The sequence below is a fragment of the Argopecten irradians genome, chromosome 13 (genome assembly GCF_041381155.1).
Source record: "Argopecten irradians isolate NY chromosome 13, Ai_NY, whole genome shotgun sequence".
Classification (NCBI taxonomy): Eukaryota; Metazoa; Mollusca; class Bivalvia; order Pectinida; family Pectinidae; genus Argopecten; species Argopecten irradians.
The window spans coordinates 35,098,452-35,110,337 of NC_091146.1; the positions used below are offsets into that span (position 1 = coordinate 35,098,452).

Genomic DNA, 11,886 nt, shown 5'->3' on the forward strand with positions numbered 1-11,886 from the left:
TCTGAACCCTCTGGGGCCTGAGGTGCGGGGCCCAATAGGGGAAATAGAGGAAAATAGAGGAAAAACCGTTAAGGCCCAGGGGCCTCTTGTTCTCTCATACCTCAACATTTAACTGCAATTTTACAACTATGATTTTACGCTATTTTGAAATAAATTCGAGAAAAAAAATGTGACTGCAAGTCAATTCTCCATATGTAATAATTACATATTTTCAACAACATAAATAGTTGTTTGTATCTTTTAAAGTAAATCCATCTTAGTTTCTAAAAAAGAATTGCTAAAATTGTACCTAGAAAATAGTAATTTTGTTGACGCTGTGAGGTCATGATGCTACATTACAGTGGTAGTCATGCATGTGATACAGCTTCAGGCGACATGAGTATATTGCCTTAGATCAGATATAAATTTAGAACATTTTTTTTTTATGAAATGGAAATAAATGGTAATGCTGTATCCCCAGATCAGCATTTTGTGTTTAATTCTTTGTATGAAAAGTTTTGAATCTTTACAAAAAATTTAGAAATCTTTAAATAGTGAATTTTATTCAACAATAAATGGAGTATCAAAAGCTAAGAATTCCAAGTCAGGTATTACATCAGCACCTTATATCTAAATCCTTATCTGGTTATCTTGAATAAAAGTTTTCCATTTCAAATCTTATCACTGTGATTTTGAACATTTTTGATGTTAACAGGAGCAACAGAGCCTAAGCCAATCAGCGCCCAGACGTTAGTGAGTAGCCTTGCTTCATCGGCCGATTCTGACTCAGCTCCACCTGCTGAATTCCTGCTCTCTCCGCCTCAGCCAGAACCACAGTTATCTCCCTTCAGCCAAGCCCTCGCTCTCGGCCCTGAAACTGCGCGCCGCAGAGGTATGTAAATTACATGGTTTTTTTTTATTAATTTAACGTCCTATAAATAGCCAGGGTCATTTAAGGACTTGTCAGGTTTATTGACGGAGGTAAAGCTGGAGTTCTCGGAGGAAAACCACCAACCAATTATCAGTTACCTGGCAACTGTCTCACATGGGATTTGAACTTGAATTGCAACCCAGAGAGTTCACCCCTGAAGTTGTATAATGGACTGTTTCAGGCCTACAATTAGAAGAGTTCAAATGGGTCTTTAGGGTGGATGAGTTAATTAAAGACCCTCTAAAATCCCCTGGCTGTATATGATATGAGAATATGGTGTAATTTTGTGGTTTATACCTAGATATACTCTACTTTTACAGTGATGCTGCATGAGGTGTCAGAATTTAGTATATGATGCAATTTTGTGGTTTATACATCATAAATTTTTTTCTACTTTTACAGTGATGCTGCATGAGGTGTCCCAGGCCGCCAAATCCTTAGTCAGACATTTCGCTAAAGCAACAAATCCTTTCGACAAGGTAATTTAGCCTTTTATGTGGTAATAGCAAGGAAATTCTTCAGTGCTATCAAGTCACTATAGAATAAGATACTTTTCAGGTTCTGAGGGAGTCATAGAGACGGGAATCCTTCTGTTTGTCGTTGATATAAATGGAACATCCTTTAAATTGAAATGATATATAACATAATCTTGTCAATAACTTCGTCAACTATCATTAGCATAAACATGTTTTATCAACACAAAAATTATTCTGATATTTTCTTGAAGGCTCGTCACAAATTATATGAATCTTTATTGCATTTTGTAGAACTATTCTTCATGTTTTCTACACTTAGTTGTGAAATCACTATAAATATTCCTGTTTTCTATATTACTTGTGAAATCACATATAATTCAAACTGTTTTCTTATTCTCTGTTGTGAAATCACTATAAAATTCCTGTTTTCTATATTTACTTGTGAAATCACTATAAAATTCAGGACTGTTTTCTATTCTCTGTTGTGAAATCACTATAAAATTCCTGTTTTCTATATTTAGTTGCGACTAGGGAGCACGGCAGATAGCCCGGAGGTGGGAGATCTCGTATTGACCACACTGTGCTCGGTCCTAACCAGAGTGGTCAGTGATGGAATGAAGCCTTATCTGGCCGGCGTCCAGGTTTTCGGACGTGTTCAGATCACTGTGTGGAAAGTAGCTGAGGCATCTGGTGAACAAGGTGAGACCAATTTATCTGTATCTGGTCAGTAAGTGAAAGGTTTTCACAAACAATCACATATATCTGGTCAGTAATTACATTGTTTTTACACACGTACATACATATCTAGTCAGTTAATACAAGGTTAATACACACACTATCACATGTTTCTGGTCAGTAATTACAAAGTTTTCACACACATACATACATGTCTGGTCTGTAATTACAAAGTTTTCACACACATACATACATGTCTGGTCTGTAATTACAAAGTTTTCACACACATACATACATGTCTGGTCAGTAATTATAAAGTTTTCACACACATACATACATGTCTGGTCTGTAATTACAAAGTTTTCACACACATACATACATGTCTGGTCAGTAATTACAAAGTTTTCACACACATACATACATGTCTGGTCGTAATTACAAAGTTTCACACACATACATACATGTCTGGTCTGTAATTACAAAGTTTTCACACACATACATACATGTCTGGTCTGTAATTACAAAGTTTTCACACACATACATACATGTCTGGTCAGTAATTACAAAGTTTTCACACACATACATACATGTCTGGTCTGTAATTACAAAGTTTTCACACACAAACACACATATCTGGTCAGTAATTATAAAGTTTTCACACACAAACACACACATATCTGGTCAGTAAGTGAAAAGTTTTTACACACAAACACACATATCTAGTCAGTTATTACAAGGTTTTCACACACAAACACATATATCTGGTCGGTAATTAAAAAGTTTTCACACACAAACATACATTTCTGGTCAGTAATTACAAAGTTTTCACACACAAATACACATATCTGGTTAGTAAGTACAAGGTTTTCACACACAATATTGTCTCATTCAAGCCTGATTTTATCTCTATTAAAGAGAAACAAATTTTAAAATTTAATTTGTCTATATTTCCATTAACACTAGTCATGTGATAAATAGAATCTTACACTCATGGCTATGCAAGATGAAATTAATTAAACTCATTAAATGATTTAATATGCCACTCTCCTAAAGACTTGTGGTATATCCAATTATTGAACCTACCAATATGTACGCTGTTTTACAGGACCATACACCCGAGCGGTTCACGAACTTGTTCAGCAGCTGAAGGCAAATAATGGACTCACCACCAACTCCATGAAGTTTGAAGCATTTATATTCAGCCTGCTAAAGTAAGTTTCTACCAACTCAAGAAATTTGAGGCATTTATTTTTATAGCTTGCTTACATAAGATGTTACTAAGTCATACTGTTACAAAGGTCCTTATATCTGTTAATGAAGTTGCAAGTGAATCAGAAAGTATTAAAGTCAGCTAAAGACTGTTTTGTTGTGACTACTTCTCAGGGAGTACTGGCCATTTTTAGCTCACCTATTCGAAGAATAGGGGGAGCTAATGTTGTCACCCCGGCGTGGGCGTCGGCGTCAGCGTCCCATTTCACGTTAAAGTTTTTGAGCAAGTTTCTGTTTCGTCAATTGTTTAAGCTTAAGTCATCATAAATGTTTATGATTTTATTTTCCTAATGTGTATGGATGCTGAACGTGATAATACAACCAATTTGGGGCTCTTTAGAAGGTTTTTGAGTCTGTTAATTTGTCATATTTCCATGTTTAAATAGTAAATACTTGAACATCAACTTCTTCTGAATAGGCGAGCTTTGCTGTTCTCCAACAGCTCTTGTTCAATAATGAATCATGTATTAATCTAGATAATGTGTATGTAAGTTTTAATGTTATTCTTGTTTTCTGTTGCAGTCTTCGCCTTCTGGATTACTGGATGGGCTATCTGAGGTTTAGCGACATGATCACGGAGAAATACTACAATACTGACGGAGTTATAGTCCTTGGACGGACTGCTCACCAGGTGGAGTACGATGAAATGCTGACATCTCTCCAGGCATTAGCAGTGCTGCCATTCCAGCTAGGGCTAGACTTCCTGATAGAGAAATGTTCTAAGAGTAAATCTGCGTCCCCTTCACATAGCCCCTGTAAAGGTCTCCCCCTTGGGAGCCCCACAGATGACAGACAGGCCCCAGCTAAACCCCCGCGGCGTACCCCAACAGGTATCACCTCAAAAGCATGGGATTGGCTGAAAGGTGGCGCCACTGAACCTCCTGTGGAATCTACTACAGCGGAGTCAAACGGTATGATGTCCAGTTTGACTGGAATGTTAGGAAAATGGACAGGATGGGACACTTCCAAGGGGGATGGACAACAGGCTCCGCCCACCAGCTGTCAATCACAACAATCAGCCAATCAGCCTGCTCAAAATGTAGATAAGGCAGAAAACAGTACACAGGAAGCAAATGTTCACACGCAGAAGCCAACAGGTAGATGTCCTGTAGCAGAGACGGAGGATCTTCTAGACGATGAGCAAGGAACAGAGGATTCCAAGGATACGTCCTCTCTAGCGAAAACTAAAGTAGAAAAGGAGGAACGAACGTCAGAAACTGTAGTCGCTAAAGAAACCTCTCCAAGTCAACAGATCAAAACTGAGAAGAAAGTCACAACCGAGAAGAAGAATGTTGTAGAGAAGCTTGATCCTGATAAAGAGGACGAAAGTCCTGTAAACAATGAAAAGACCATGATCGAGTCCGTAACGGGGATTACTCAGAAACTTCTGGGTATGGGGAACCAGAGAGAGAAACCAGCCTACAGGAAGGGTGTCACTGACTACGACTTCAACTCTGAGGCACAGAAAACGTCCCCTGAAAAAATGCCAGAGGAAATAATATCACAAAAGAACACAACCGAAGCAAAACAACCTGATGAGAAAACACAGGGACAAATACCGTCTGAGACCTTGGCAGATAGTTCTAAACCTCCATCACAGGAAAGTTCTAATACTACGGAGCAAACATCGGAAAAAGCTGCTGAAGTCACCGATTCAGATCAACAGGCACAAGTCAAACCTGATGGGGAAAAGTTGCAGACATCAGCAGAACGCAAGTCAATGATTCCCATGGCAACGTCTCGCCCTAGGAATTTGGCGACAACCAAGGGAAAAGTGGAGGCGAAACCAACAGCTGGGAAGAACAAGTCGGGACTGATCAAGCTGTTCGACAAACTACTGCTACCCAAGGACACAAAGGAACCACCAAAAGCTACACCAACATCACAGATCCCCAAGATCAAGAATCGGTGGAGCTGGGGAGCTCAGACCCCGGCCTCAGATAATGTCAAGACAGGTGTTGGGGCGCGTCCGAAATCTGTATGTGGGATGAAGACGGAGCCTACACCAAAACAGACAAACGTTGCCCAAGCAAAGCGGCGACCAGCTCATACTACAACTAAGGAGGAACCAAAAAACTTGAATGCCTCCCCAGTGACAAGAGTGGGAAGAGACCAAAGTGGTGGACTCGGAAAAGATCAAGCAGAATTAAACGCGACTCAGAGTAAAGGGGACGCAATTAAGGATGCGGAAATGTCCATTCAAAATGCTTTAAACGCGGGACAGGATCAACTTCTCACCATCCAGCTGGACAAGACCACTGGGGAGGCGTCACTACACCAGACCTTTCACGTTGACGATAACGGAGAGGCAAAACTTCGACAGCGGTACCAGCAGACGGGCGAGGCTCGTGACCAAAATCTTACCGTTCAGTGGGACAGATGTAGTCCCGTCAAACTTCAGCAAACGGTGCACCTCGATCAACGTCAGGCGAAACTTCATCAAACGGTGGAGGTCGACCAAGACACAGAAGGGGCAGCACCAGGCAAACTGGGACAGGGGGCAGCACCAAGCAGTGTGGGACAGGGGGCAGCACCAAGCAGTGTGGGACAGGGGGAAGTTGCAAAGAAAGCTGAAAGTAAGGAAAGAAAGACAGAGACAGAAGGTGAAGATAAGGAAGGAAAGAAAAGGAAAGGAGGAGATAAGAAAGCGTTGGCGGCTGGGCGTGCTGCCTGGAAGTCAGTGGAGCGAGGACCAACTTTGTTCCTACCCACGAACTGTAAATTTCTCGACAACATAGAAAAACGTAACAATGATCCAGAGTCACCCAAACGAAAAGCATCACCTAACAGGCGCTCAACGCCATCCAGTACGAATTCGAGTCCTGCTAACTCACCAAAATCACCAAGAGCAAACAAGGCGCGGAGACGTTGGTCTCTCCATGGTAACTCTATAAAAAAGGACCCCGCTGAACTCGATATTCTAAATTCTAATCCATCAGATACCAACATTCTCAAGTCTGCTCCCACAACCCCTTCCAAGGCCAAGACAGGCAAGTCCGACCAATCAGCAGCCAGTACAGATAAAACAGACCAATCAAAATCAGGCAAATCAGATAAAACCAAAAACTCTTCTAAAAACCTGGTAAATAGTAAATCTGGCGAAAAAGAGAAAAAGAAACTAGCCAATCAGAAAAAGGAAGAGAAAGCCAGTTGCGAAAAGAAACGTCAATCGGGGGAGAAGGAAGAGGGAGAGTTTAGATTCCTAAAGCCAGTCTATAGGTATATATGGTTTCCATTTAAAGGCTTACAAACTTTCCGAAACAAAAAAAAAAATTTTCTTTAAAGCAATAATAACATAAGAAAAAATTATATTGATGGCCTTTGAAGATGAGGTTACAACACCAAAGAAATTCAAGATCCCCCGGGTAACTTATTTCAACAGCGAACATTCACTGATTTAACTCAAATCTAATAACTTTTGCAACTTTACAAAATTATCATTCAAATTTCAAATTCTTGTTTTAAAGATTTAAAGCAGTTTCGAAAAAAAAGTGGTCTTTGAAGTTAACGTAATTTGAGTTTGAATATCTCAAAATATTGGATTGAAATTAAAATACAGTTGTATAAGTATGATCTGAAATAGGATATTTTCAAACCACGAGTTAAAAGTCTTATGTACATGGAATAATGACCTGATAATGATTGTAAGAATGATCCCTTTTGTGTTAAGAATTAAGCTTAGCCTAATGGTTATTGTTTGTCAATATTGAGTTGTTTATTTTTTAAGGTACATCCAGACACTGAAGGCGTATGAAGCGACGGATCCCTCATACCTCTCGTACGGTGAGGGCGAGTATTTTGAGGTGCTGGCGCAGATAGACGCAATCCGACTCTTCTGTGTACAGGGGAAAAAGGAGGGGCTTATTCAACTCGAGGCTGTCAAATCTGTGACTGACAAGGATGAATTTCACGTTCTTCACGACAATTTTTATCGGTGATATTCAAATTGACTGAATCAAGGGAGTTAATTCATACCAGAAGTTACTCTAAGCGGATTAATATGACATTAGGAAAGTAATAAGTAAAGGAATGATCACGAGTTACAATTCATTCAAAGAATTGAATTGAAGATTTTCATAAAGAGAGGAAATTCTATAGTAAATGTGATATCGGAGACAATAGGTATTATTGTGTATTTTTCTCAATATATTTCATGTTAAGTTTTACTTCATCTTTGCGCATAACCTAACACACTTTTGAATTCCCATTCTATTTCATGTGAAACTTGTACATGTACGGAATGTAGTTCGTACATAAGTCTAATTATTGAATTTTATGGTATTATGCGATGTGCAAAACTAGTGTATTAAAATGTAGTTACCGTATTTGACCCAATAAGGACCCTTGTCCCAAAAAGTGTCACTCCTCATTTTTGAGGGTTTACTTTCACTTACCTCGTACTAAATGCAGACTGGAACTATGAAAACTGTGCAGGTCGTTCTATTTGATTCCTTTGGGAATTGATTAATGGACTACTCCGTGAAATACTTTATTGAAACGTCTCTACATTTTTTTTCAATTTTTCAAGCGCGTTAAGCACCCTTGGCACTTATTGGGTTGAGTTTGGTATGTTTTTTACTTTGGTTTTAAAGAAAATAGCTCTACAGTATTCAACCCAATAAACACCCAGGTCACTTAAAAGCAAAAGGAAATAAATTATATATTTTCTGCCTGTATTTAATTAGGATTCAACTTATTCACCCCTGAAATTTCATAATGGACTGGTCTAGTCTTTGATTTAGAAGGGTCTAAATGTGTCTTCAGGGGAGAATAAGTTTAATTCAAAGTAAGTGACTTTTAGTTCTCTATAAGGGGAAAAGAGGTCTTACAGGGACAGGAAGCTTATTGGGTGAAATAAGGTTTCAGAAAATTACAATTAGTACTATGGCAATAAGGTAAATGTTCATATTTAAGTAAATATGCAACCATTTTGTGTCAAATGAAGAACTTAGAAACAAAAGCTATTGGTAGTACTACAGTACATGTGTTATAATGGATAAGCGAGTACTGCCAGGTTTCTTGTGGGAACTAACTCACAGTACAATATTTCGTTCTGATGTTCAGTTCAAGTCATAAACTTGTACACCGTTTTAAAATTTTACTCTACAGTAGCTGTGCGAATAGTAGCCAGATTATTTGCAAGGGAAAACTTATAGACTATTTTTTTTTTAGATTATAATCTTGACGACTGTAAATTTGGACTCCCGATAATCTGGACGCTGATAATTCGGACGCTGATAATCCACTCTCATTCTAACTAGAAATGTAAGGGAATCGTAATGTCACGTACTGATTAAGAACTCGAAATTTGTTGGTCACAATCCAGACGGTCTAGGCTGGAGTCGAAGATGTCCGGATTATCGAGCTCATCCCTGTATCGACTTATTTATGGGTAGCTGTAACAATAGGTATTAAATTATGGGAACAAAACGATCATGTGTAATTAGACATCATCATCATAAGTTATTATATATTATGAATTTGTAATAGTATGATATTGTATCGATACAAAATTTACAAAAATCGTAAATCAAGTCATTTTTGTGGTGAATTAATTTCACTGGAAATCAAGTCATTTTCGTGGTGAATTAATTTCGCGTGTTTATTACCAAAAGGACGCTTTCGCTGAGATTTAATTTCACAATCTAGACTTAAGGAGTTATAGTTTATCTGTATTTTAGATAGATTTGTGGCAATTTATTTTCACAATTTTTTGTCGCCCATGAAATCCACAAAATTGAATCACACGCGAAAATGAATTGATCTACAGTAAGTTTATACTCTATAATGATACATGCTGAATTATTCAAATTGGCTGACGAGGGCACTTATTGCGTGGGGATAAAATTGAATTTGTCATACCATGTACTCTTCATCAATTACAATGATCATTCTTGAATTGCTTTGTATATTAGCTCAAACCTTATATAGAGTCCAGTCCTTCCACCCCTCCTGTTTAGAATGGACCAGACATATTGGGTCATACCACTGTCAAAGACCTAGGGGTAGAAGGTTTTCCACATGTTTTGAAAGATTCATGGATTTAACTGTACACGCAGACATTTCTATATTTTTAGTGGCAAGGAGATATTCAAAGCTTTATATTCGATTTCGCTTGGAAATTTCGCTGAATGTGTTTCGTTTCACAGTATAAAAAGCTAAAACTGAATATGAATGGAGAGTATAGGAGAATTTTATTTGAGGGTGTCTCCATGACAACCATTGAGTCTAAAACTGTCTCAATCACACATTATAGGTACAATAGGCTATATTTTGTGCCACGTTGATTTCGGCCCACATACAGTATTATGGAAATCTTTTCCAAATATTCAATTCTATTTGTCGTTTATGAACTTTTGTTAGAAATATATCTCACTTTCATCAAACATCTGCACTCTGATGATGTTAAGACGATATAGGGCTGAATCACATAATCATTAATTCTGGACCTCGATATTAATTCGCCTCCCTGTACCAAACATCACGTTAAAAGATACACGTGTAATGGGCTTGTATTTTTGTGGGGGCGATATTTTGCCAATTTCATGTTGTCCTAGAAATTATATCTTCAAAATTTTTGGTCTATTACAAGATTGTATTTAATTTGTTAATAATTGATTTTATTCACTAATTATGCATGTTTTATCAGACTCTTAACTCTAATATTAAAAACATATTATCAAAAGTCCTATCATCCCTAAAGACACACTTGAGCTGTTCCAATTCAAAGGCTGGAAGAATCTATTATGAAATCATAGGAATGGTAGATAGTGGATATTCACATCAAATTTTATACCATTTAAATTCTTAGTTTATGTTGTAAATTTTAGATAATTGTAAAAGGATATTTAAAATGTAAAATTAAAAACTGCAGATGTTTTAGTGTATGGTCATTTTTTTTTGGAATGGAACTTATTCCTCAGTTGTCTGAATATACTGTTATTAATTCAATTTTATTGTTTGTGCGATAGGACAAATACAGGGGTTGCGAGATCCCAAAACGACATGGGTAAAGTACAATTTACGGTCAATTGTCTCACCTTCCGGTGATTATGATGTCGTGAATATCATGTAAAATGATGATGATATAATCACCGGTTGATGGGACTAATCGACAGTAAATTGTACTTTACCCACATTGTTTTGGGATCTCGAAACTTCCGTATTGATCAACTTAGTCACAGACCCAATTTGTATAGTCCTGCTACATGATAAACTCCATCATTACTCATAACAATGTAAAAGACTTCATAGTATGTTCTTGGTTCTTCAGAGGCATTCTTTTAATTAAATCACCCCTAAAGATACTTTTGAATTCTTCTAATATGAAGGATGGAAATGTTCATTGTTAAATTTTAGGGGAGGATGAGTTATTCAATGATGACATGTTTATAGTTGGAATTTTTTTTTATATCATTTTCATGTTCTAAGGGCAAACTTGTTTGTAGAGATCACTCTAGGAGTAAAGTGAATTGGTCGGTCTGTATGGACAGGTCAAAGTGCATACAACTGACCGTTTTGGACTCTGAGAGAAAGTGGACTTATTACGCAGGTAGTCTTTATACAGAGGTGGTCTCTATATAGAGGTGGTCTTTATACAGAGGTGGTCTCTATATAGAGGTGGTCTTAATACAGAGGTGGTCTCTATAGGCAGGTCTGACATTCACTTCCATAGCCATAGTACTGCCATCACTTAATCATCGTATTATTTCCTAAAAATCTATTCTTGTCAATCGTAGGGTGTACATGTAGTGCTATCGTATCATGATAGGACATTCTGAACCTCATTCAACACATACATTCTTCGTACAACAAATGCATGTTCATTCGATAACATTTAGTTCATCCATTAGATATATGTCTAGTTAATATCCAGCATAACCCATTGTATGTAGATATAAATGTCTATTTCCTTCGTTTTAAAAGTTATCTCCCCTTAAATAACCAAATCAAACTCCATTTCCTGTGTGGCTTGTAACCTTGTATATTTTTTTTAGTTGATGTATTGATATATTTCTTATCATTACTTAATGCAAACATTTAAATCTACTGCAACAGAAATTCAAATTATGTTCGAGTTTGAATTTTGGACAAAGATGTGATTTGTTGTCAGGGGTCACCATGGTAACAGTGTTGAACGCTTTACACATTTCTCTTGTTATACTATTTTTACCTTGAGTGCAATATTTCTGTTTTGTTTAGTTCATGCATACTTGTTAATTAATTTATTGAATAATTAATATATTCACAATTTTTGTGTCGTTCAAGAGATGACCCTGATATATTTAACACATCTCTTGTATGTTTAGTCGACATTGTGCTGTTGACGTTTTTTGTGATAACGTTCTGTTTGACTGCTTTTTTCGTGACTATATTAAAGCATTACTTACTCAACTCTTGTCTTGTTTTGTTTTAGCTGCAATATTGTAGCTCAAAAGACTTTTTGACAGAAAATGGTGTCGTCTTTAGAGCTACAATCGGTGCCTATTACTGCTAATGGAGCAAAGTAATGATTATGCAAACCATTATAAAACGTTTGTTTGCATTTTTATCGTA

General features: G+C 37.3%; 1 protein-coding gene across 6 annotated transcripts in view; it reads left to right on the forward strand.

Moving 5' to 3' along the window:
- LOC138306462 (serine-rich adhesin for platelets-like) overlaps nt 1–11,724 on the forward strand; it is a 57,175-nt gene extending 45,451 nt beyond the window's left edge. For 3 of the 6 annotated variants that reach the window (XM_069246922.1, XM_069246921.1, XM_069246924.1), the window contains 6 exons: nt 695–871; nt 1,313–1,389; nt 1,908–2,085; nt 3,167–3,272; nt 3,853–6,549; nt 7,058–11,724. In XM_069246922.1, the coding sequence (XP_069103023.1) occupies nt 695–871; nt 1,313–1,389; nt 1,908–2,085; nt 3,167–3,272; nt 3,853–6,549; nt 7,058–7,268 (3,446 nt within the window). In that variant the 3' untranslated portion in view covers nt 7,269–11,724. The remainder of the gene's footprint in view (nt 1–694; nt 872–1,312; nt 1,390–1,907; nt 2,086–3,166; nt 3,273–3,852; nt 6,550–7,057) is intronic. The other 3 variants (XR_011205871.1, XR_011205870.1, XM_069246923.1) reach the window with 3 other exon arrangements.
- The last annotated feature ends 162 nt before the right edge of the window (nt 11,725–11,886 follow it).